This window comes from Aythya marila (assembly GCF_965140915.1).
Source record: "Aythya marila genome assembly, chromosome: 12".
Classification (NCBI taxonomy): domain Eukaryota; kingdom Metazoa; phylum Chordata; class Aves; order Anseriformes; family Anatidae; genus Aythya; species Aythya marila.
The window spans coordinates 18,881,867-18,907,697 of record NC_139053.1 but is presented as its reverse complement, the minus strand read 5'-3'; the positions used below and the strand labels follow the sequence as shown (position 1 = coordinate 18,907,697).

Genomic DNA, 25,831 nt, shown 5'->3' with positions numbered 1-25,831 from the left:
TGCACTCGCTGACCTCTCCGAGGGATGGATGCGCCCGGTTTGAACGGTGGCCTATGGGAGGAGATGTGGTATCCTTCAAGAGCGGGCGAGCTCACGTTGTGATTTATTTTTCTTTCCTGGGGTTTGTGACTGAATCAGACGGGAGAGAGGAAGTGAAGGTTTGTTCTTTCTAAAGATTTATTTCGTTACATCTGCAACAAGTCAAGAAGAGAACAGGGTAGAAAGGCTTTTGGTTTTGGGCCTGGAACAAAGCTCAGTACTTGAGATAAACAAATGGGGGAAAGGAATTATCAAAGAAAGAGCTGGCCACAGACTCTGTTATGAGCTTTATTGTAACAGGCTGAGAAACTCTGGTAACTTGAACCAAAGTGAAAGCGGACCGGACTCTGCAGGGTGAAAGGAAAAGCAGATGATGGAGGTACCTTGAGGAAGAAAGTGCTCTGTCTGCCTGCCTACCCATCTTTGTGAGTCTCCTGTGTTGCTCTTCCAAGTGGAGATGGACATGGAAAATATTCCAAGGTGCAGGTGAGAGGACCCAGAGGATGTGCAAGGTGTGTGATGTGCCCAGCTGCTGCTGACAACTGTGCACGAGCTGTGTATGCACCTGACTCTGCTGATTTATCTAGGAAATGCAGCAGTGAGGTTTTTGTAGCATCAGCAAGCACTGAGACACACGAGCACAAGATAAATTGTAGGTATTGATGTGGCTGGGCATCACATACCAGTGGGCTTTACCTGCCAGGTGTGATGTGCTGTACTTGCTGTGGAGACAACACAGTCTGCATGACATACATTTCCTACACAAGATTTCTCTGCAAAATTTTCAAGTATTTAATTGCAAAAGTATTTCCAGACCATGATGGCACCTTCTCCAAGTTTCCTCTTTGGCAAGCAGGTGGTAATAATAATTCCTACCTAGTGCTGAGGCCAGTCTAGGAGCTGAACTACTACAAGTAGGCCAGCGGAGATGGTGTGAAATAAATGATCTGAGAGATACAGCATTTGGTCAAAGAACAGAGTTTATTTCTTTGTGGGGAAAAAAAAAAAAAAAAAAAAAAAAAAAAAAAAAAAAAGGAAAAATGATGAAGCCTTCATTTCCACAGTGTTAAATTAACAACAGCAAAAACAACTCAAACGAATAAACTGCATGCTAAGTAAATTTAAAGGAATTACTATGAAATGAATGCCAGCTTGCTTTGCTAGTGCCTGCACATGCAGCCAGCAACCCTCCTGTAGCATTCCCCAAAAAGCTCAGAGGATTATGCCAGTCCCTGCTCCCCTCTGCACAGCTGTAGGGCCGTGGTGCCCCCAGAGGAGCTCCTCCAGCAGAGATAACCCCACTGCAGCCCTGTTACCTGTGCTTCTTATCTCGCTGATATCCTATCAGCCCTGCTCATAGTGAGGCTGGTGAGATAGCAAAGTGGGGCAATTAGCGGTAATTAGCCTGGTAACCCTGGGGCACAGAGGGTCTGTGTCGCCCCCGGTTCTTCTAGAGAAGACAATAGGGTTGGGTGGCCATGGGGCTGGAAATCAGGGTGGGCTTTGTGCTGCCAGTTCCCTTGTATCACCGTGATGGGGCTGGGTTTGGGGGCAGAGCCTTGGGGCAAATGTGGGAAGGGTGAAGGTGGCCTCATCTTGGGGACGGGAGGATGCACAGGAGGCTCACACCTCCAGAAAGTGCACGGCTGGGCCACCCCATGGCATTGTAGAGGCATTAATCCCAGTAAAACCAGCAGGCTGGTTGTGCAGGTGATGGTCTGTGGCATCTGGACCATGAGGCACCTTGCTCGGACCTGCCAGGATGAGGAAATCTCAGGAAGGTGGGAGCTTCAGGGAACTGAAAAAGTCAAGTTTTCCTTTAGTGCTGTGTCACTGGGGTCTGCCTAAAGCAACCAAACCCTAGAGCTGACTGTCCTAATAGAAGAGGGGAAAACCTCCACAAAGATGAGTTTTGGATCATCTGGGGCACACGCAGGCTGACTTGCCCACATCGAGGTGGGCTGCCCCCATCACTTGCTCCAAAAACTGGTTTTTCCTACACTCTCCAGGCACTCACCCCAGTGTGAGGGCTTTCCTGTCTCCACCCGCAGTGGGGTAGGGGTGGGCTTCCTCCACCCCACATGGCTGGCACCCGATCGAAGCTCGGTGCACGACATCCCCAAATGAGCAGCGTGGCTGTGGCAGTCGCTGGAGTTGCTGGCCAGAAACCTATAAAGCAGAAGGGAAATTGTTTTGGTGGCAGAACTACAAATACTCAATAAAGCGCAGCTTGTTTCAGGGCTTTTTTATGTGGTTCTGTGCTGACTTCTCGTCCCCTAATTCACAGCAGAAGTGAAGCAGAGTGTAGCAGAGATTGAGCATGAATCCTTCGCGTTTCGTTAATGGGAACAATTACAGCAGTTTCTTCTTTTTCTTTTGCCAAGCTGTGATATGAAATAATTTGCTGGGTTCCTGTTTCCATAGAAACAATTAGTTTCATACTATTTTTATATTACACATCAATGAAGTGATTAACTAAGTAAAGGCCAACACTTCATAAACGTATTGTCTCACGCAATAATCATGGAGCTACCAAGTGCCACAGCTAAATACGCTTGAAGTGCAAGGAAACCAGACCCATAAAGCCCTTACCAGTGTGTGAGTATTTATTGATCTGATGTGGCATGTGCTTCATGAGCCAAAAATACCCCAAATTTCAAACATTGGTGTTCAGGTGCCGTGGGGCTCGCTTACTTTTGTGGAAGTTCCCAATTTCTGAGAGGGTCTGGGTGCCTTGATTTGTCTCCAGGGAAGGTTTTAGGGACCTGTTGTATGATGCAGATGGATTTGAGCAGCCAGTGATGCTGAAAGCTGCCATCCTGCAGGCAGAGGAAAGCCAAGGGCGGATGGCTTGCCCTGTGGTTGGTGTGCTCACAGGGACGTGCCTGGTCCCCAGCCTTTCTCCAAGGACTTGATGCATATTTTCTCCTTAAAACAAAATATACAAAGAGTCCGCCCGGCACGGAGTGGAATTCAGGGCTCTGCCCGCTCCCTCCCGAGCACATCTGGGAGCCTTTCCCTCGCAGAGCCGAGCAGCTGCACCGCCGGGGAGGGCGGAGGGAGGGAGAGAGGGAGGGAGACTCCCATGCGCTGTCACGGGGGGAAAGCGAGGGCTGAAATGGGAACTGTTTTCAGGGACGCTGTGGTGGGTGGCTTGGCCCCGAGGCTTCTCGCTTGGGCAGGGACGGGACCTCTGGGGATGGCGCCCAGTCCTGGGGAGGTGCAGGCTGGGCTGAGCGATGGACAGGGCTGGCTTCCCAGTCGGCAGGCTTAGTAATTCAGTCCTGAAAATGAGCCACTCGCTCCGAAGGCTCAGTAGGAGTTGGGATAGCTTGCTTTAATGAGTAGTTAGGGAAGAATTCACCGTGCAACCCACTTTATTGGACAGTGAAACCTTACTTCGCTGGGTAATGGCCTGCAGTCTCCATCTCCTATGTCGAGACCAGACCTGAGAGGAAAGGAAGTGACATTTTCCTCTTCGCTCGGGAAGAATTTATACACAAGTGGCTGTGCAAAAAGTGATGACCCATTTTCGGTTTAACAGTTTTAAGAAAATCAGAATTTGGCTTGGAACATTCTCTCTCTATTGAAATGTGTCCTGGTGTGATGCACATACAAGTAGCCTCATCAGACACAGGACAGACCATGTTCAGAAAACCCTTCTGCAGCTATGTCTTGGATGAAGCCAGTTACTTGCTCCTTCCAAACAGATTCAGACAGAAATTTCAGAGAGAGACTTTGCCCAAAATATTTTTTTCCCTGATTCCAAAAGGCAGTTTCCATGCAACAGAGAAGGCTTTCTCAATGCGTACAAAATGGCCCTGGCTGTCAGTTTGGTGCAACAGTATCCTCTTTAATCCTTTCTGCTGACAAGCTACGATGCGGTGAATCACCACAACACTACACCAAAAGAAAAGAAATGCTCTGTTCTGGGTGAAAGCACTACACAGAGCTGTGTCTCCACCCAGATGAGAGGGACATCCATCTCCTTCTGTCTGACAGAGCCGTTTCTCCTGCGTTTCCCCATTTCGTATGCCTTTTCTGTTTGTATTTTTTTTAGCCATGCTAAAAACCTTGTCACCCTATGAAGGACCAAGGCAATGCCTATCAGGGCTGGCTGCCTCGCTTGGCCCTGCCTTGCTCTGATTAGCCCAAACTGCATGTCCCAAAAGCAAGGGTGCAGAGCGTTCGTGGGCCACCCTCACCCAGAGGGCTTTGAAGCTTTGTGCCTGACGTGCTTGCATGCAAGCAGTGCAGATGGGCGGCAAATCTGGAGAGGAGAACAGGCTCCGAGTCTGCACTTAATGGCCAGTGTAAACATCCCCCTGAAATCTCTTTGCAGAGCCAGCCTCCACTGTCTCTCTGCTATTCCCCACTCCCCTTTTACCACCCAACCTCCTGACCTTGCAAAAAACATGTCTGTGAGGGGTCAGGGCTTGGGTCTGGAGTAGATGCTAGAGCCTGGGATCAGGGGTGGGTGGCCCGAGGGCTGGGCAGAGCAGCATTCCTGCACTGGCTCTCTGCTGGAGATAAGGTGGCCCCACGCCGTGATTTACACCAAGGAAGCGGAGTTTGAATGAGGCCTGCATGTTCCCTGGCAGGCGAGGCAGGAAAAATCCTGCGGAATAAAACCCTTTCAATCTGTCAGTAATGGTTTGCTTTAGAAAAACATCTAATTATATATAGCTAAAAGCACCATGCTGGTCTGGACCACAAGCCATCGCTCACAACATCCAAGCCCGAACGCACTGGAACATACCAGGGATTGAGCTAATTTATTTCTGCTTCGGTTAAGCCTGGCTCAAATCCCCCTGGTTTTGCAACCTCCTCCTGGTTGGGCTTCAGCAGAAAAGGTGAGACAAAAAGCAGCAGCAGCACTTCCGAGTGAGAAGAACCCTTCTGGGATGCTTAAAGTCCCTGTTTGGGGCCTGGGGAAAGTCAGAGCTTCAAAAAATGGATTAATCACCCCGCCACGAAGAACAGACACCTACCTAAAGTCAGTGAACACCAAGAGGAGCTGCCTAGGGCCAGCTGAGAGGAGTGCAGTGAATGCAAAAAGGGAAGAGCAGACTCCCTCTAAAATAAAATCCATGGCCCTCCTCTCCTAAAACTGCTGGACACAGGCTGGAGAATAAGACCTGCAGCAGGTCCTCTGTTCTGCTGGAGAGGTTTGAGGTTGCAATTACCTCCCTTTGGTGCAGGTCCCTGGGAAACCTGGTCCAGGTGCCACCAGCCCCAGTGAGAAAGTGGAGCCACCAGCCAGGCACTTTCCCAGATGTGGCTGGTTCTTTCCTTGGGCCTGAAGCCAGTTGATGGCTCAAGATCTTTGTCTAGGAAACACATTTCCACCCCATTGGGTCATCGTTGAGAAATAGGTTCAAGGAGGGAAGAGTCTGGATTAGTCTGAGTTACGACTCCACATTCAAGGTCACACTGGGAATGTGACATCAAAACCAGGGCTGAATTCTTTCACTACATTAAAAAAAAAAATCCTTCGTCAAGCACAGCAGATGACTTTGGAATTTGAGCACTTTCAACTTTTTTTTTCCCCAAATATCTTATTACACAATTTCTGCTCCCCTGGAGAACACCAAGTCCTCTTCCTTCTATCCCAACAAGCCCAGCAGAGGTAACGCTGATAACCAGGCCACAGCTCCCGAGAGTTCCCCTCGCTGCTGCAAATGGTCTTAAACCTACCTAAGGAAACCCACTGAAATGAATCAGGTAACAAATAGCAAACATGTAGTTTACGCAGCAGCGTACAACTAGGAAATCTTCCCCTTGGCGAAACAATAGGGCCATTGTGCTCCCCGTCTGAGCAGTCAGCAAACTCTGCTGGTCCGGGGCTGTAATGAATTAAAGGCTTTTCTGCAGCAGATACAATTGCTGCTCGTTACTAAGAAAAGCACTTTGTCTGGGCATCTGCAGCATGCTAAATGCATGCGTTCATGTTCCTAGCATAGTCAAATTTACTAAATAGTTGAGGGAAAGGCGATTAGCAGACTTGAGTGACTCAGCTCTGTGCTCATTTCTCCTGTTTCATAGGATTCCCAATAATGTGGTAGCAGGAATGCTTGCAGCTGGAGCGGCCGCTCTGACGGCAGAGCTGGAGAGCCTGGTGGGATGGACACGGGGGCACCGACAGCTTCTGCTGCCTGGGCTCCCTGTATTTGTGCTTCTCGGTCTCTGTCCTTGGAGGTTTTCCAGGCTCAGCTAAACAAAGCCACGTCTGACCCGACCTCACGTTGGCAATGGATCTGCTGTGAGCAGGGGTTGGTTGGGAGCACCATGAGGTCTCTCTGGATCCCGTGGATCAACGCCGAGGTGGTGGTATTATACAGGCTATAGGTTATATAGGATGGGGTATCAAGGCAACAGGGCTGACCTTTCCCTCTCTGCCATCAAATAACCTGATGGCCTTGGGCAAGACACTAAAACTTTCCTTGGCTATATTTCCAGCTCTAGGCAGACAGCCTGGTCTGTCTCTGATGGGCTTTTTGGGCTGGGAGGGAAGGGCAGTGAGGTTACGGGGCTGCAGGCACTGGGGCTTTTCCAGCAGAGTCCTGAAAGCCACCGAAAAGCTGTAGCTACTTGGACACCAGCAGCAGTTAAAGACAATGTGTTAGCACTCTGAGGTGCCATAATTAGGGCTTATTGTGAAACAAAAGAGATCCAGTCCAGGTGGTGGAAATTAGGAAGTGAAATGGCAAGAACAATTAGCAGAACGATGTCATGAATTCCCCGCACCACAGCACTGAAGGATTGCGACAGGGAACATACCAATGGGCCCCGATAATTCAGAGCCTTGGTTTCACTGAGGAAATTCTAACTAAACACACTCAATGCTTGCGTTTTGTCTTTAAATGATAGTGGCAGTTTGAATAGCTGTCAGGGCTCTGCACCACTGGGGTTGATCCTGGGCTCCCATCTTGCCTCTCCCTGGCCTCCAAACCTTAATGGAGATGGGAAAAGGGAGGCGAGAGCTGCGAAGCTGCTTTCTCCTGCATCCCCTTTCCCAGAGCGCACACATACCATGTGTCATGCTGAAACTGGATGCACCTGCTAGAGGAGCTGTGTGGGGGCAGACATTATACGCCAGTTATAAATCCTTAGGCTATCAACAGCCTTCAGTAAACATTTGGACAATCCTTCCTACCTCTCGGTCGTCCAAATATTTGCATCAAGTGGGGCTGCTAGCCGTTTCCTGACATGCTGCGTATCTAAGAATATCCTCGGATTGTAGGTCGGTTCCAGCGCCCCGTGATGGATAGTCTTATTGGTGGAAATAAATGGCTTGGGGGGAAAGAAACAAAAAATCTATCTGTCTGCCGATAATAAATCCAGGTCAGGAGGGAGCGAAACAGCTTGCAGTCATGTATGGGACATTTAGAGAGCTTTTAGGATCGGATCTGAAGCACCCAAGGGTTAACAGCGACCGGCCCCGAGCTCAATTAGTGGATCTACTTCCCTTGGTGACCACTTTGGACCAGGCTCTTGGAGAAATGACTGAAGATGCTCCCGAGAGCTCTTCCTTCCTGCTGTGCGGAGAGTGGGGTTGGAAATAACCTGAGCCAACTTCGGATGTGAGAGGGGAGCCTGCTCCGCCGGCTCTGGCAGCACTTCCTCCAGTGGAGAGCATCTCCCAGGTGAAATGGGGAGGAGAGCGCAGCGGTGCGCAGGGCTTGCAGGCTGCGTGCGAACCCTCTCATGCAGCTGAGCTGCCAAACAAAAATAAAAGTTTTTTTGTTTTTTTTTTGTTTTTAATGTGGAGAGAGGAAAGCGGCTCAGGCTCCGCTCTAGTAGTCAGTAGGGTTTCCTGCACACAAAACCTGTGTTTAAGGCTACTGTGCTAAATAGCAGTGCAAGGAAGATTGAGCCTTGCAGCACAATAATTTCAGTCTTCCTCTCAATACTCTGTGGGTACTTCTGGCTAAATTTACACTGTAATAAGCCAGTGGATTTTCTGATACTGTAGGAAATAAAATGCTTGACCCTCCGCTTAATTGCAGGATAAAACTCTTCGGGTGTAATGTGACTTTTCCACTGCAGCTCCAGTTTGGACCTTTCATTTTAATCTTCACTCCCTTCTCAATAAAACCACCAAAGCCGCGACAAACGAAAGCAACACAACTTGTTATCATGGAGCAATTGTGGCAGTGGGTGCCGAAAATGTATTTTCTGACAGCAACACAGGGCTGACCCCATGCCAGGGGCTGGTTCACCCCCAGTTACCACCAGGTAATGCCCCCCCGGCACCCTCTGGCTTCTCCAGGATCTCCTCCCTTCCTTTTGGGAAGCCCACAGCTCTGAGCCCTCTGGACAGACTAAACAACATCTGCAAAGTCGCCTCTCTCCCCTCCAGCCCTCCCGGGGGAAGGAACCGCTCCCAGATGGACAGGAGAAAGCCGGTGTCACCGGGGAGGGTGAGCGGGGCTCCCGGGGGGGTGCCGGGGAGCAGGGATGTGGCGGAAGCATAAAGCACCTGTTGGGAGGCTATTTAGGGATTAGCCAAGTGCTGACAGACAAATTGGCAAGATTAATAAGAGCAATCAAGGCTGTGTGGGCTCGAGTTGTGAGCTGACATTAATGTGACATCACTTTCATCTGCTTTCGCCTCACACCGCATAGCTGCTCTGCAGCATCATTAGGGCTGCAGGAGAGCGGCGCGCTCGGCTGCGGGGTTTGGGGGGGGGGTTGTGTGTGTGTTATGGATACGTGTGTGTGTGGGTACGTGTGTGCACATGTGCGTGCATCCCTGAGAACGTCTGCACATGGGTGTGCAGGGGCAGGGGACATCCTGTGGCTGGTCCCCACGCAGGGGCTACGTGCACCAAGGGGCACAGGGGCCAGCACAGCACCCAGTGCCTTGGGAAACCTGAGCCCCCCACCCTGCTGCCCCCACCCCAGGCACCTCCACAGGGCCTACCTGGCCCTAACTGCGATGTTTTTTCCAAAGCCATCTGCTGTATTCTTTTATTTATTTATTTGCATTGATAAGCCCTCCACGGCATTGCTTAATGTCGCCAGGGAAAAACTATTTCTCCCCTCCCCCCAGAAAAAGAAGAAAAGCATCATGAAAAAAAAGGTTAATTCCAGGTGCCAGGAGAGAACAAAGAAACCCCCCTGGCTCGGTGCTAAGCCCTGTGCTGGGAATCTCCCCTTTCCACCGGGAGATGGTTTGATTCCCCCACAGATATTTTGAGGGAGAAAAAGTTGTTTTGGGGACTCTCCTCTGCTGTCCAAAACAAGGAGAAAAATCTCCCCCCTGCAGCTCTGAAGTGAAGCTGCCATTGCGTGGCAAAACCTTGGGGCAGGGTTTTCACGGTTTCTCTTGTTTCCTTACATCGCTTCCCTACTAAAGTTTCACTCGCCCCAAATTTTGTTCACGTCCTCCTTCAGAGGGCAACTTGTTTACGCTGCGATTGTCTTTGTACCTCGGTCAATGAGGAATCATAACAGTAGTAAAACATCCGAGCGTACAAATCCTCCAGGTCTGCCTGGCTCTGCCGGAGAGGCTCCTCCGCCGAGAGCTTTTGCCCACAAAAGGAAAGTGTTGAAAAGGAGGGAGATGCCAAAGCTGCGCGCACGTTTGCTCGCCGAGCTCCCGGGGCGAGGGGGGGGGGAAAGAAACCCTCTCGCTGGGACCCAGGGTGCATCCCTGCAAGCTGGCAAATTATCGACCGGGAGATGAAAGGCTGTCAAAATCCGATTTTTTAACTATCGCTAGCAAGAGCTCAAGCGCACAAAAATACAGGCGGGGTAGAAACGGATGAGGGGGTGCCAGGGGTAATTTTGGAGAAATCTTTTTATTAAGAAAAGCAGAATCGAATTGACTCCGAAATTCAGCCTCTGAAATCAAAGTCACTGCTCTTTCCAACCCTAAAAAACGTTAAAAAAATAAAATTTATTTTCTTTTTATGTAATTGATTAATTGATTACTGCTCAGTTAGCACAAAAAAAAAGGACTGGGATTATATATATATGTATCATATGTATTGTACTGTATTGTATTGCGTTGTACTGTATTGCATTACATATTACATTATATTTTTAAATTTATATATATTTTAGCCATTCTAAATGGTAAATTACCGGGGATTTTTTGAAGCAGATTTCAGGTTTTTATGAGCTCCACCCGGTAAGGAAAACCCCCGGCAATGCCCCAGCCCGCACAGCCGAGGTTTTAGGGATGCGCACCAGGACGCAGAAACCCCTCTGCGGGCTCAGGGGGGGCTCGGGGAGGATGAGATGAGCCCCCCCTTCCCCTGCCCGCCTCCAGGAGCCGAGGGCTCGTTTTCGTTGTTTTTACGGCTAATTCTCGGCGAGCTGCTTTGATGCTTCTCCCTGCAGCCCTGCTCCGTCTCCGCCGCGCCGGGAAACGCAGCTCCGAAACTGGAGGGGAAGGGGCAGGGGTGGCACGGGGCTCCCCAAACATCCCAAATGTGTTTCTACTAAAAAAGAAAAAAAAAAAAAAAAAAAAAGTAAAAAAAAAAAAAATCATATTTGCTCCCAGAAACTGATTAGGTTTAAAGTACACAGCTTAGACCAATCCGGCAGCAACATCCCGGGCATTCAGTGGTCTGTTTGTAATCTCAGCCTTTTTCATTAACATAAACACTACTTCAACAAAAATATACACGGCCACCTACTAAGCCGGGGAAGTAAACGAGGAGCCGCTCCCGCCGCTCTCGGCGCGGGCACCGGCGGCGCGGAGCGGGCGCTGCGCGGGGCGCGCAACTTGCGCGGAGCGGGGCTGGGGCCGGGGTCCCCTTCGCGTCCCCGCTCCGGGAGGAGATGAGCGAGGCCAAAAAGCTCCGAGCAGCTAAAAAAAAAACCAAACAGCCGAAGCCCCGAGGCCGGGGTTGTTCTGTCCCCCCCGGGCCAGGGAAACGCCGCCGTGTGCGTGCCCGGCGGGACACCCTTGTCCCTTCCCCTCTTTCCTTCTCTTGTTTTACATTTCGCTTTCTTTTTCTGTCTTCCTCTATCTCCTTTTCTCCATTTATTTTTTTTTTCTCTCAGTTTCCCGTTTTCTTACTCTTTTCTTTTTTCCTTCCTTCTTCCCATTTTCGTTCTTTGACTCTATTTATTTTCCTTTCTCGTTATTATTCTTATTTGTTTGTTTTTCCTTTTTTTTTTTTTTTTCCCCGTTTCCGTTTCTTTCTTTCACCATCTCTTTTTCTCGTTCTGTTTCTCTTCATTTCCCTGTCTTAATTTCTTGTTCTGTTTTCTTTGTTTATTTTCCTTATTCTCTCTACTTTCTTTACAGTGGTTGTTATTTCTTTATCTTGCTCTCTGCTTTCCCTCTCTGTATTTTATTTCTTTCCTTATTTCTTTCTTATTTTCTCTTATTTTCTTTTTCTCTTTATTTTCCCCTCTATCTTCTTTCTTTCTTTTCTTTCTTTCTTTCTTTCCTTCTTTCTTTCTTTCTTTCTTTCTGTCTGTCTTTTTTCTCCCTCTCCCTTTCTTTTATTTTTTCTCTCTTTCTTTCCATTTCTTTCTTTCCATTTCTCTCTTTCCATTTCTCTCTTTCCATTTCTATTTCTTTCTTTCTTTCTTTCTTTCTTTCTTTCTTTCTTTCTTTCTTTCTTTCTTTCTTTCTTTCTTTCTTTCTTTCTTTCTTTCTTTCTTTCTTTCTTTCTTTCTTTTTCTTTCTTTCTTTCTTTCTTTCTTTCTTTCTTTCTTTCTTTCTTTCTTTCTTTTTCTTTCTTTCTTTCTTTCTTTCTTTCTTTCTTTCTTTCTTTCTTTCTTTCTTTCTTTCTTTCTTTCTTTCTTTCTTTCTTTCTTTCTTTCTTTCTTTCTCTCTCTCTCTCTCTCTTCTCTCTCTTTCTCTCTTTCTCTCTCTCTTTCTCTCTTCCTTTCTTTTCTGTTTCTCTTTCTCTCTTTCCCTCTTTCTTTCTCTTTGTTCGCCTTTCTGTCTCTCTCTCTTTCATTCCCTTTCTCTCCCTTTCCCTGCCTTGCCCTAGCCCTTTCCATATGTCTCTCTGCCTTTCCCTTATTTCCCCCTCTCCCCCTCTCCTCTTCCCCAGTACCCTTTCTCTCCCCACCTATGACCAATTTGGCCCCTGACCCCCTCCGCCTGCAGCTCGGTTCCCTGTTCCCGGGAAGGGAAAGGAAAATAAGGGCAGGGAAAGGCAGGGAAAGGCGCTCCCGAGGTGCGAGCGCTAATTCCCCCGCACACCCGCACCTCTGCTCGTCCCCGCGGCTTAGCATCAATGGGGGCGTTTGGACGCCCCCGCGGGTCGGACCTTCTCCATCTCCCCAAATCAGGGCATGACGGACGCCAGATTTCGATGCGAATTAAGGGCTCAGCACCGTGCCCCGACGGCCCCCCTGGCTGCTCTCCCCGTCCCACGCGTGGAGGAACACGGGGGGCCCGGGGCTGCTCCTGGCCAGGGCACCCGGGTCTCCCCCGGCCCCCACCCGCAGGAGCTCCGCGCCCCTCGCTGGGTTCGGAGCAAAATCCCTGAGCCCGGGGGTCTCTGCTTGGGAGAAGTCCCCGCGGGGCTCTGAGCTTCCCAGTTAGGTCGTTTCCAGAGGGGAAACGAATAATTCTGTAAGGAGAATTTTTACACGGTAAGCTGGCCCTGGGACAGCATCTTTCCTCGCAGGTAGCCCCCCAAAATCTGCTGGAGAAAGGCGCTGGACGCCCCTTTCTGGAAAAAAAAGGCAGAAGCTCCCTCTTTCACGGATTTTACCGGGGTTAGATGCAAAATGGTTTTAAGAACTGGAATTTAAAGGAGAGTAAGAGCGCGGAGCTGAGGGTGTTCTGCAAAACGTGCTGCGACGTTTTATGGTTCAGCGAGCGATTTTGAAAACAGGAAAAACAAAATAATGCATGGGTTCGTTGTTCGAAGTTTTAGAAAGATCTGCGCATTGGTATTGTTTTTTTGGTTTTGTTTTTTTGATTATTTTTTTTCAGAGATTTCTTCCCCTTTTCTTCCCCGACTTTCACACACGTACACCCCCTTCTCCAAAAAGCAGACGATGGATGCCCCCGTCCCCATTATCAGCCTGATTCACTCAAAAGCAGCTGCTTTGCTGCAGAAGCCCTGTAACTGCAGGGCATAATCCTCTGCTCCGGAAAGCCTTCCCACCTTGGGTCGGGTGCTTCAGGCATTTACCGAGCACCTTTCCCGAGGATGCCAACCGAGCTCGCTGCTCCCTGCAGAATATTTTTGAAATCCTCCCTCCTACCCCTCCGATAAAAAAAATCGCTGATAATATTTAGCTTAGGGACCAGTCGTGCAAAAGGGATTATTTTACGACTTGTTCTTCTGTTTTTCTAATAAAGTGGCAAAGGTGATTAACAAATTTTTAGTGTTTTTTAACTCCGCGCTGATAACCGTAAAGCAAAGAAGGGGGCAAGAACCTGCAGCATCAAGTAACATGGCTCCAGAGCCTGCTGGTGCATTACAAAGCTGCCGGGGTCCCTCAATTAAGCAATACATCGTTAATTGGGAATTAAATAGTTGAAAGAAGAATACTGGAAAATAGATTTTATTTTTTTTCCCAAGGAAAGCCCTCCGCACCTCTCCGCAAAGAGGGGCCAAGCGAGCAGGGAGCCGCAATAAAGAAAAGCCCCAGCGGGGTTTTTCTTCCTTATTTATGAACAACAGTCCCGAAAACACATTCCCCTTTGGGGCTCTGGAGCGGGGGGGGGATGAAAACGGGTTGAGGTGCGAGATTTATTATAGGAGCGAGGTTAAAAACCCCTGGCGGATCCCCCCCTCGGACACAGGCTGTAGCCCGACAAAGCCCCGCCGGCCTCTGCCTGCCCGGGGCACCCCCGCCCGCCCTCTGCGTCCCCATGCCCTGGGGCTCCTAACCCTAACCCTAACTCTAACCCTAACCTTAAACCTCTCTCTGGCCCGAGGGCATTGTTGTTTCCCCTGAAATACCCAGGGATGCCCCGACTTTAGTTTTGGCAGGTGGCGGCGGGTCTGGCCGGTCCCCGCGCAGGGCAGGGCAGGACCCCACGGGCAGGGGGTAAAGGGACGAAGCCTCTTTGGTGCACCGGAACGCCGAGCCCCACCGGTGGCTTTCCCCAAAGGACCAAGTCCCCGGGGAGCCTGGCACCGGGCTCGCCTCGCCTTCAGCATCCTTCCCTGGAAGCCGCTTTTCTTGCCGCATCCCCCACGGGGGACCTCCGTGTCCTGCGTGGGTCACTTTGCCGGGTGGTCTCGCGGATCCCTATACCCGTGTCGCCCCTCTCGTCACGACAGGTGACACGGTGCCTAGCACGCGGCGACAGCCCTGAGCCCTCACCCCTCTCCCCAGGAGGGGACACCGCCTGATTTACAGGGTTCAGCGTGGGTTTTATTTTCCACCCCTATGCTGGGGACACTTGTCCTGGGGTTGTTACCCGCTGTCCCCCCGCAGCCGGGTGATGCTTCCCCAAAAAGCCGTTCTCCCCCCGAGGACCCCTCCCGCAGCACCGGGGAGGCTGCACGGCCCCGGCACCGTGCGGGTCCCCCCCGTTTTTTTTCCTCCCTCGGAGCCCGGTGTCCTCGCTGTCCCCTGGCACCGAGCACCGAGGGACAGCAAAGCCACCCCCTCCCATATCCCATTTATTTTCCTCCTCTCCCGGTGCTGTTTAGGAAGACACGAAGCCGCCCGCTTGGGTGCTTTTTAGGCTGGCATTACACCGTCCCCGGGGCGTTTCGCACCCATGCAATAAAAAAATCTCTTTTCTCTTCTATTTTGGCTATTCCTTTGTGACCCCACGCAGACGAATTTTGTAGGAAACCCCGAAACGAGTCCGTCGAGGGGGCCGTTGGCCCTCGCCTGCCCTGTGCTAGAAGGGGCTGTGGCTCGACGGGCCGTTTCGACGGGGATTTTACTTTCGGGACGGGAAGAAAACAACGAATCGAGGTGAATAAGCCTGGAAACAAGGCTGAGGCTTACGGGGTGGCCGGCCCCAGGGAAGCCCCTCCATGTCCCCGGTCCGAGGGGGCTTCCCCAATTTCACCCGGCCGCGCGTTTCGCTCCGGGACACGTCGGGACGGGGGGAGCGGAGGCGATTCCCTGACCTAAAAGAACGGCTCGGAGGAACGAAATGTTTAGCAGGCATCGACGTCCCCATTTTGCCTCTCACCCTCCGAAGTTTGGGGCTAGAAAAGCTGGAAATGGCTACCCAGGAGCTGCGTTTTATCTGCGTGCCACACCGCTCCGAGCAGGAGCTGGGAGAAGCGGGATGCCTTCCCGTCGGGGGGGTTGTTTAGGTCCTTTTAATCCCCGACCCCTTTGTATCCGACCCCTGCTCCGGGCTCCCGGGTCTCGGGGCGAGCTGGAGAAGCGTTGGCATGGAGGGGGCTGCGGGGGGTCCCTGTTTATCTGTCCCCCGGGGAGCTGTCGGCCATAATGCGACTGGGTGCCCGGGAAAGGCTGCGAGGGGGGATAATTCTCGAGCATTTTCTGCTGCAGCCCATCGCTCAGAGCAGTCCAGTTTCTGTCGGGGGTGGTTGATGTCCCCACCTCTCCTCCCTAAAGACCCACACTGAGCCCCCGCCGCACCTCCTGGACCTCCAGTTCAGCTCCCATCGGAGGCACTGGAAGAAAACCCTGCAGGGAAACTGTGTGAGAGAAAGCCCCAACGATAACGCCAGCCCGGATTTACACCTGGATTTACACTTCGGGCCCCCTTTAGGGCGAAATCTTTTTAATAGGGATGGCCGGGAGCATCACCCGCTGCAGCGAGCCTGGTCCCAGCTCAGCTCGGCTCAGCCCCGCTGGTTGCCCTGGTCCTCGGCTCTGAGTCCCAGCCAGCCACAAAGCATCCCTCCGGGAAAGTATTCTAGCTATCCGTCCCTGCGCAGGGATATAAATACCCGGAGATATTTTAAAGATCTCTGTGGGAAGCGATTGTGTCTAAGTGGTAGCGCTCGGAGCTTATTATCGCTGGAACCGATTTGTATCGCGGGGAGTGGGTGCTGCCAGAAAACTAAAAAATCCTGCGCTGAAGAGGGCTGTAAATTCCTGCGCTGCAATATTTCATCGAAGGACGTCATGGAAAATGTGGGCTCTTTTGGGGAGGGTGGGGGGCAGGCTGAGGACGGGGCAGAGAGGGGGGGAAAGAGAGACAAAGAGGGGGGAGAAAAGTGTGAGGTTTTTCTTTTTCTTTTTTTTTTTTTTTTTTTTTTTTCCTTTCTGACCAAAGCCTGAACTTCTGCCCGTCACACGGCGGCTGACAGACAGCCCGCACCTCCCCGCAGCCGGCTTAGGCGCTCCGGCAGCTCCGCTTTGCACCCGCTCCCGATTTCGGCTTTTTCCTTCCCAAAAACTCTTCCAGGTCCCGGAGGCCGGGCTGGGGGTTCTCGGGATCGGGGCACGAGCTGCGTACACGGACACGCGTGGGGCGAAATGTTACCGTGTGTCGGGCCCCCTACCCCGCAGGAACGGCTGGGGAGGGGGCGTTTTGCACCCAGGTGGAAACAGGAGGAAAGCGGACAAAGGGGGCACTTGGCTCGATTTTAAGGAAAGGGGGGTTTCACCAGGCTGGGGCCCTACTACCCACCCTGTAGAGGGATGAATAAACCTGTTTCGCCCCCCCGTGCTGCCAACCAGCTCGCAGCAGCCCCTGGGGCCGGGGAAAGCCGCTCCGATGCCTGCGGGCGGCTCCGCAGTGACTCCGCAGTGACTCCGCAGCCGGGCTCCGCTCCCCGGCCCCCTGCCCTGCCACCGGCCCCGCTCTCGGACGCACCCCTTCGGCCTTAAATAAACGTTTAGGGATCAATTTGCAGCCGGCTCGGGGCCGGCGGCCACGGGGATGGATGGCTGAAAAAGCAGCCGAGGGAAAGGGCCGGTGCCGGGGAAAGGGGTGGGGGTCCTCCGGGAGGGGGAAATGCAAAGCAGGGGCAGCGGGGAGGGGGACACGGGCCAGTCACTCCCCTCGCCCTGGGTGGTCCGGGCTCGCAGGAACACCCCGGCCCCTCTCGGAGCAGCACCCAGCCCGCCTCTAACAATACCACCTATATACATTTCCAGCCTCGGATTACACACGGCCTGCTCGCAAAGTTGACTTCACTTAAGCAATTAGCTAGTAAAAATACCTTCGGCGCAGGAAAAGGAAGAAAGCTCGGATTTGTCTATTTTTACACAAAACACGGCCGACTTGCGGCCCGGGGGAGGGATGGGGCCGTTTGGGAAGCGCAACGGGGCCGGGCCGGTGGGGGGGGGGATGGCGGGGCCGTGCTGGGCAAAACGGGCCCCAAACGGTGCCGGGATTAGCGCAGGGCTAATTGCTCCTGATGAGCCTTTTTTTTTTTTTTTTTTTTTTTTTTTTCCTGCTCTCCTCCCCCCCCAGCGGTGAGGGCTGGGGGCGGGCCCGATTAAAACCCCCGAAAGAAGAGCAAACAAGAGCAAAAGCGCGTCCCGTTTTGCTGCGGGACTGGCCCCAGTCCGCGCTCTGCGGCTCCGAAAAGGCCGTCCGAGGCAGATCCGGAATCTGAAAGTGCCGCTGGGACCTGCGGGGGGGTTTATAAGCAATAAAGTGTCACCGTCGGCCCCCCCCCCGCGGCGTGTTCCTGTCCCCGTTATGCCCCCAAGCGCTGCCGAGGGTCGTTCAGCCCCCAGGCAGAGCGCGGCCCGGCTTCTCCTCCCCAAATTTCTCCTTTCCCCAATGCACGGGCTCGGTTTACCTTATAAAACGCTCCGAAATTTTCTGCTATTCCCACTGCGAGGCCTATAAAACCGGGAGCAATATATTTCCATTTTAATGCTTGCTGGCCACAATAAATACATCGGAAATCAAATCTTCACACTCCGAAAAGACGGGGCGAGGGGGGAAAGGGCGTTTGTGCGGGGTCTGGGGTTGTCTGGAAGGGGGTGGTTTGATTTCCACGGGGAGATTCTTGCTCGGAGATGTTTATTTCCGAGTGGAACCGCTGCCTGCGGCGGTGCTGGGCTTTACGCGAGCTCTTTGTGCCGTTTTCCGACCTCCATCCCCAGGTGTTTTGGGGGGCGGATGGGGGGGAATTCAGTCGCAGAGCTTCGTATAGCAAAGAAGCCCCTTTTTGGGAGGCCTGGGGGGCGGCATTCGATGCGGAGCGAAGCTCAGAGTCAGTGCTGTGCCCCAAAACTCCCCACAGAGCCCCCCCCGGGCAGCCGCCGAGCTCCGAGCCCCGGCCGGGAAGGGAGCAGCGGCCACGGCCGGGCCGGGCAGCCGGAGCAACCTCCTCTCCTCTGCCTGCAGCGAAAAGCTCCAGCAACAGCAGCCCCCCCTTAACCCTCACCCCCCCCGGTCATCCCTTCTTCTCCCCCCCCCCCCAGGCTCGGGGTTTGCCCCGCACGGCGCTGCGGGCTCGCCCTGCTCCTCTCCATCCCCAGAGCTCCTCGTTTGCCCCGGGAACAGGAGGATTTATTTGGCGGAGAGGGGGCAGACGATGAGAAGGGGAAGGAGAGAGGCTTTTTTTTTTTTCTTAAAAAAAAAAAAAAGCCCCTGATGTTAAATCCCTCTTGATTATATCACAGATGTGACAGGCGCCCTGGAGGCTGCTAACAACTGCCCGCGAATAACGCGAAGGGAGTTTGGAAACCCGATCGGTATCTATCTTTCTTTTAAAAGGTATTAAATTATCATAAAAAAACGTTAAAAGCGAATCTGGAGGACGGGGGGTTTGGGGGGATCCCCTCTCTCCCTGCGCAGGCTGCAGCGGGGCAGACCCACAGCCCTGCGGTGCGGCCTGCAAGGGGGGGGGCAGTTTTTTTCTTTTTTTTTTTTTTTCTTTTTTTTTCTTTTTTCTTTTTTTTTTTTTTTTCCTTCCTTTCTCTCTTCCTTTCCCCAATCTTGAGAGCGAGCACGCCGCAGCAGCCAGCACATCTGCTCCGCTCCTAGCCAGCAGCCGGCAAAGCCCAGATTCCTGCAGCCGTGCCCCCCACCCTCCCGGCACCCCCCCGGAGCGCAGATTTCCACGAGCAAGAAGGTGACAAAGCTTTAAAGGGACTTACCTTGATGAGCGAGTGACAGCTCTCCCGATGGGAAGATGCTCACAGGGGCTATTTTTTTTTTTTTTTGGAAGGGGTAGGAGGAGAAAAGGGGGGCTGAGGACTATTCCTTCCCATTCTCCTTCCCCCCCACACCCCTCGCATGTGTGTGTGTGTGCCTGGGGCATCCGACGGAGCTGAGCATCAGGCTCCTGGCATTCAACAGCAAACGTTCAGCACAGATTTATATACAACACCCCCCCTCCAAAAAAAAAAAAAAAAAAAAGAGAGAGAAAAACAACCCAAAACAACCCAGCCCTAAAGAAACCTCGGAGAGGGCGAGGGGGCCGAAGCCCGTTCCCATCCCGGGACCGGCGGCGGAGGCAGAGAAGGGCATTTCGCGCGGCAGCGGGGACTTTTCGCCGATTTCTTTTTATTAAAGCACCCCCGAGCCCGTGTTTACATTGCGCAGTATAAACATCCTGCCCGGGCCCGCCGAGCTTAAAAGAGCGCACGAAGAGGGGGTTTAAAGTGGGTGAAGCTCCGCGCTGCGCCGAGCCCCCCCCGGGGAACGGCCGCCGCTTCCCTGCGCGCCCCGCGGAAGTTGCGCGCTGCCCCGCGGGCCCGGCCTGCCGCGTCCCGGCCCCTTTCCCCGCGACACGCGTGGGGCCCTTCCCACTCTCCCCCCACCCCCCCGTGGTTTCCAGCAGAGGAGGCTCTGGGGGGGGTGATGGTGATGGTGGGAAACCGGGGGAAGGGGGGAGAATGGGGCAGGGCAAGGGGCTGTAAAGGGAGAGCCCCCCACGCGCGGCCACGGTCACGCGTGGCAAAGCCCCCCCCCCCTCGCTGTGCAGGCGGGGATGCGGCAGGGGCGGCGCGGAAAGGGCTCTTTAAAAGCTGCCCCCCGGCGGGGAGCGGGCGGCGGAGGGGGGCCGGGACAGGGCCGAGGGGGCCGCCCGGGAGGGCGTGGGGGAGCCGCTCGGGGCGGGGAGATGCTGGGGCGCTCTTACGTCTGTCAAGGAGCGGCAGACGGCCGCGGCGAGAGATAAAAAGTAAAAGGCGAGCGGCGGGGCCGGGGGCAGACTCGGCAGGCACGGCGATGGGAAGCAGCTCCCCGAGGCACCGGCCCAGCTAAACGGGGGGGGGGCCCGGCGGGACGCGGACGGCGGCGGCGGCAGCCCGGGGGGCAGCGGAGGGGGCGGCTTCTTCCTCCGAGCACCGAGCCCGGCTTCTTTCTTTCTCCCCCCCCCGGCCCCGGCAGCCTCCCCCCCAGCCCTCCGCCTCTCGCTCGCCGGGCTCGGATTTAGGGATAAAGTGGGAGGAGGAGGGAAAAGGGGGGGTGGGGGGGGTCGCTGCCATTTGTTTAGCCGCCGAGGGGTGAAGTCTCCCGGTGGAAACAAACCCCGCCGGGAGGAGGAGGAGGAGGAGAAGGAGGAAGGGGGGCACAGGGAGGGGGGGGCCGTCGCGGCGAGCCCCCAGCAGCGTGGCCTTTTGGGGGGGTGCGCGGGGGGGGGTGGCGGAGGAGGGCCGGGGCTGGCCGCCGCGGACCTGGCCGTAGATGACTGCAGAAGCGCAGCAGGCTCTGTCCTCTCAGCCCCCTCCTCCTCCGGCGCACAGCAGCTACGGCCCCATGTCCTCCGTGGCCGAGAAGCAGCCGCAGAGCTCGGCCATGGACGCCGCCCCCGGGGCCCCCCCCGGACCGGCCGGCAGCGCTGCGGGCAGCGGCGGAGCGGCGGGCGGCGGCGGCGGCCCTAAAGCGAAGAAAACGAACGCGGGGATCCGGCGGCCGGAGAAGCCGCCCTATTCCTACATCGCCCTGATCGTCATGGCCATCCAGAGCTCGCCCTCCAAGCGGCTGACCCTGAGCGAGATCTACCAGTTCTTGCAGAGCCGCTTCCCTTTCTTCCGCGGCTCCTACCAGGGCTGGAAAAACTCGGTGCGCCACAACCTCTCGCTCAACGAGTGCTTCATCAAGCTGCCCAAAGGGCTGGGCCGCCCGGGCAAGGGCCACTACTGGACCATCGACCCCGCCAGCGAGTTCATGTTCGAGGAGGGCTCGTTCCGCCGCCGGCCCCGAGGCTTCAGGAGGAAATGCCAGGCGCTGAAACCCATGTACAGCATGATGAACGGGCTCAGCTTCAACCACCTCCCCGACAGCTACAGCTTCCAGGGCTCGGCAGGAGGGCTCTCGTGCCCCCCCAACAGCCTCTCCCTCGAGGGGGGCTTGGGCATGATGAACGGCCACTTGGCCGGCAACGTGGACGGGATGGGGCTGGCCGGCCACTCCGTGCCCCACCTGCCCGCTAACGGCGGGCACTCCTACATGGGCGGCTGCACCGGCTCCTCGGCGGGGGACTACCCGCACCACGACGGCTCCGTGCCCGCCTCCCCGCTGCTCGCCGGCGGCGGCGTGATGGAGCCGCACTCGGTCTACTCCAGCTCGGCCTCGGCGTGGGCTCCCTCCGCTTCGGCCGCCTTGAACACGGGAGCTTCCTACATCAAGCAGCAGCCGCTGTCGCCCTGCAACCCCACGGCCAACCCGCTCTCCTCCAGCCTTTCCACGCACTCCCTCGACCAGTCCTACCTGCACCAGAACAGCCACAACACCGCCGAGCTGCAAGGTGAGGCGCGGACACGCGTGGGGAGAGCCCCGAGCCCGCCGCGACGGCTCGGCCGGGGGCTGCCGGCGGAGCTGAGAGGGGGATCGGGGACAGATTTTAGGCACCCCCCCGCCCCGGGAGAGGCCGCCGTGCCCTCGCTCCTCTCTTTCTTTCCCGGGGGAAGCGGACGGCCCCACGGCGGTGCTGCCCGAGGCGGTTCGTGCCGTCGGGGCTCGCCCCGTTGCTGCTGCGGGGCCGGGAGCCGCCGAGCCCGGGCTCCGCTCCCCCGGGGCTGCTCTGCGGCCGGAGCTGCCCCGGGCCTAGGGCTGGTGGGCTCGGGAAGGAGCGGGGGCTGCGGGAAGGCGAGGCCAGGGATGGGTGTCAGGGGTGCCGGGGCTCGGAGCGAATAGGTAGGAGAGTGCAGAGCGGTGGGGACGGAGCAGGGAAGGGGCGAGGGGGGAGGACGAAAGGGTGCCGGCAGCCCCACAGAGACTGACGGGGAGCTCAGCTCCTGTTTTCGACCTCTATCGAGGCCTTAGGGTTAGGGTTATCGAGGGCTCCGGAGGCTCCCAGCAACGTCGGAGGGAGAAATGGGGGGCATTTCCCCCTTGGGGTGCCTACCACTCTGTTCCTCCCGGCCCCGGCCCCCGCCGCCCCCACGATCCGCTCCTCCCGGGGTTGTGTTTTCCTCGGGGCTGTATTTTCCAGGCCCGCCGCCTCCCTCCGGTCTCCGCTCCTCCGCCCATACGGAAGTCGGAGGCTGGGGCTCCCCGCGCCCCGCAACTTCGGCCCGGCCTCGCCCCCCCCGCAGCCCCGCTGCTGCTGCCCGGAGGAGGCTTTGCCTTGGCCCGAAGAGGAGATGTCGTTTTTTACGGCCTCTGCTGGACCACGGAGGCCTTGTGGAGGGCCGTGGAGGCCGGGGCTGGCCTTCGTGCCGAGGCCCAAAGTCCCCTCGGGGAGGCTGTCGGGGTGCGGGGAGCGGGGCTGGGGGCTGCGCAGCATCCCCGCGCCTTCGGGGGAGCGAGAAAAGCCCCGCGGGCAGGCTGTAAAACAGAGGCAGCGGGGCAGGAGCGCCGAGGGAAAGGCGGAAAGGCGCTGGAGGGAGGACAGTGAGGCCTGGCCCGGGCACAGCGCCGAGCAAAGCCGAGCCGAGCCGAGCCGGGCCGTGCCGGGGACAGCGGCCGTCTGCGGGGTCCCGCCGGGCTCCAGCTTCGCTCCCCGCTCCGCCACCGAGCCGGTGGTTATCTGCCGTACACAGCTCGCTGGGAAAGACCTTGAACGAACCCCAGATGGCTGGAAAAAGGAGCAAAAAGCCGCCCGGAGAAGGCGCCGGGGCCGCCCGCGGCGTCAGGCCAGCGGCTCCCAAAAATCGCCCGGGTTCCCAGCGCCGTCCCGGGGTCCGCGGCTCCTTCCGAGCGCACCCCAAGACTTCGGGGCCTTTTTACGTCCCCAGGCGGCTGCAGAAAAGGCAGGAAAAATTCCGCCCTCGGCTGCTTTTCGCCCTCGGCCTCTCCGGCCGCTTTCTGGGGCCGGCCCGTCGGGGCTGGGCTGAGAGCGGCCGCATTGCCCCGCTCCGCACCCCGCGGGGAGCGCCCGGCACCATTCAGGGTGCAAAAAGTTGGTGGGAAAAAATAAAATCAAAGCAAAGCAACCCGAGACAAAACCCAGACCATCTCCTTGAAGTCTCCTCGGGCCGGCTAAGAGAGAGCCGAGGCCGCGGAGGTTTCTTCGGCGCCACCTGCCCTAATATTGAGGGGCAAAAACCCCAAATTCCCAACCGTGCTGTGCGAGGCGTGGACGGCGGCTTCTCCGCCGTGCTCAACCTCTTTTACTGACTGTACCCACGACGGCTGACACTTCTTTTTCCCCCTGTCCCGCAGGCATCCCGCGGTATCACTCCCAGTCTCCGAGCATGTGCGACAGAAAGGAATTCGTCTTCTCTTTCAACGCCATGGCCTCCTCCTCCATGCATTCGGCGGGCAGCGGCTCCTATTACCACCAACAAGTGACATACCAGGACATCAAGCCGTGCGTTATGTGATACGGGGCGGAAAAGCCACCTCCCGGGGCCGCCGAGGCCTGACCCGGGCACCGAGCCCCCCCCCCGGACCCTGGGGGCGCAGGGGGGTCTCTCCGGGCCGGGAGGAAGGGCCGGGAGCCCCGGGGACCGCCGTGCGCGGCGGCTGAGCACCGGCCCCGGCCCCAACACGTGTCTTCAATCAGAGACGGTCTCTGCCTTCTTCTGCTTCTCCGCTTGGGTCGGCTTGGGGTGAGAGGAAAAGCAAAAGCAGCCCCCCGAAAACAGCCACCGCTGTCGCCTCCTCACCCGAAATCCCCGACTGCGAGTTTGGGTTAAGAGTTTGACAAATGAGGTTTTGATTATTTCCTTAAAAAAAAAAAAAAAAAGAAAGAAAGAAAGAAAGAATGAAAGAAAGAAAAAGAAAAGAAAGAAAGAAGAAAAAGAATTTGCTAACCATGTTTTCTAAGTCAGTGCATTGAGCGATGCCACCACCACGGTGGGTAGGGGCAGAGCCGCCTCGGGCCGGGGGCTCCAGGGACCCCCCCGGTGCCCGCAGCCGCTCCGCGCTGTCCCCCCGGTCACCTCCGGGCTTCCCGGCCCGGCCCTTCGGTCCCGTCTCACTTCGAGCCCCTACTTCCGAGAAATATCTTCTTAGTTTTGTTTCTTTGCCGGCAAACACACAGCGGGCAAAAATCTCTCAGAGGGATTTTTTTTTAACTATATATATAATTTTTTTTTTTTTTTTTTTTTTTTTGCCTGCATAAAGACTGCAGGATCAGACCCTATGCAGAGAGAATAAGGCACTTTGAAAAGAGACAGCCATGCTCATTCTGTTATTTATTCTACATTTTTTTTGTTGTTGTTGCTAATAATCGAGACACGAGTAGTCTCAGTTGATCAGTATTAAAGCGGTGGAGCTCTGTTGGCAATATTTGCCATATAGATTTTTTTTTTTTTTTTTTAGTTAACCTTTGTAAATTTTAAACCGATCATGGTCTTTGTGTAAAGACAATCTTCCATATGTTTTTATAGAAATATATATATAATGAAGGATTATTCCCCTCCGTCCCCCCTCTTTTTTTTTTTTTTTTTCTTTTTTTCCTTTGTACAGTTCGGTGTCACCTATTTTAATTTCTTTCTGCACTGTATAAAATTGTAATTATGTGGTTGGTTTTGTTTTTGTTGGTTTATTTTTTTTTTTCACCCTGCCCTTTTGTGTACGTTTCGTCCCTAAGGATAAAAAAAAAAAAAATCGAACCGAAATAAAACATGTATGTTATTTGTACATGGGCTTCACGACTGTATGAGCAGCAAATAAACGAGCATGCGGTGTAAGACGCGTAATTATATCTGAGGAGTCTGGGGGCTCCGCGGGGCGCGGAGGGGCCGCCCGGCCGCGGAAACTTTCGGGTGTTTGGGGCAAGAAACCCCGAGAAGAATAAAGAGAGGAGGGAGGCAAATCGGAGGCGATTTTTATTTTTATTTTATTTTTTTTGCTGGAGTTATCGCCTTGCCCAAGGAGAAAGCGAAACGCGGTGCCCGACAGCAATTTGCTTCTTGCTCGGGGACGTGGCGGGTCGTTGCGGAGCCCCAGATCTCGGCTCCTTCTTCCTCCTTCTCTTCCTCCTCATCCTCCTTCTCCTCCTCGGGGCCGGCCGGGACCCCGGCGGCTTCGGGCACCCGCGGAACCTCCGCGGCAAGGGGAGAGCGGCCGCGGGCCGGCTCGGCAAAGCCGCGTCAGCTGGGGCAGCGCCGTGGAGGCGCCCCCAGGCTTTTCCCTCACCATGGGAAAAATTAAAAATAATTTAAAAATCAAAATAAGAAATTCAAGCGGGTGAACAGGGGGCTGGAGCGACTCCCGAGAGGTCACCGCGCTGCGCTCGGCAGGGACAGACCCGCACCCTCAGCGCCTGTGGGACAGCGGGTGGCTGGGGATAGGGACAAGGATGGGGACAGGCTGGTGGCTGCGGAGGGGGGGTTTGTTACCCGCTCTCCCAAGGCAATTCCCCTTTTACGATACCCGGAGGCCAACGCGCCCACATCAGCTTACACTACGAAGCCATCCATAGAGCAAAAACAATAAAAACCGAGATGCATACGGCTAAATCTGATCCCTTCGTCGGGTATTTCTTTCTTTTTACAGGCAAATTAGGTTATGGTGTGCTAATTAGCCCAGCTTTATGTAATGAGCTTAATTAAAAGGAAACTCAGCCGGTAACAAACCAACAAAATATCTAATTGTTCTTCTAAT

The 25,831-nt window shown here is 54.8% G+C and overlaps 1 protein-coding gene and 1 long non-coding RNA gene across 2 annotated transcripts; one reads left to right on the top strand and one right to left on the bottom strand.

Moving 5' to 3' along the window:
* Positions 1–19,841, bottom strand: LOC309882586. The gene is made up of 3 exons (XR_014318317.1): positions 18,985–19,841; positions 2,057–2,208; positions 1–191 (listed from the first exon to the last, which is right to left on the bottom strand). It is a non-coding gene; the product is annotated as an uncharacterized lncRNA (long non-coding RNA).
* A 626-nt stretch (positions 19,842–20,467) lies between these two features.
* Positions 20,468–24,953, top strand: FOXF1 (forkhead box F1). Its single transcript, XM_082770269.1, has 2 exons — positions 20,468–21,581; positions 23,441–24,953. The coding sequence occupies exons 1-2, from the start codon at positions 20,519–20,521 to the stop codon at positions 23,599–23,601; spliced, it is 1,224 nt and encodes a 407-aa protein (XP_082626395.1). The 5' UTR covers positions 20,468–20,518; the 3' UTR covers positions 23,602–24,953.
* Positions 24,954–25,831: the final 878 nt, after the last annotated feature.

Bases quoted from the DNA above. Each gene is read 5' to 3' on its own strand.
- FOXF1 (XM_082770269.1), top strand. From the start codon at position 20,519: ATGACTGCAGAAGCGCAGCAGGCTCTGTCCTCTCAGCCCCCTCCTCCT. The intron at 21,582-23,440 runs GTGAGGCGCGGA...CCTGTCCCGCAG, and splicing joins CAACACCGCCGAGCTGCAAG to GCATCCCGCGGTATCACTCC.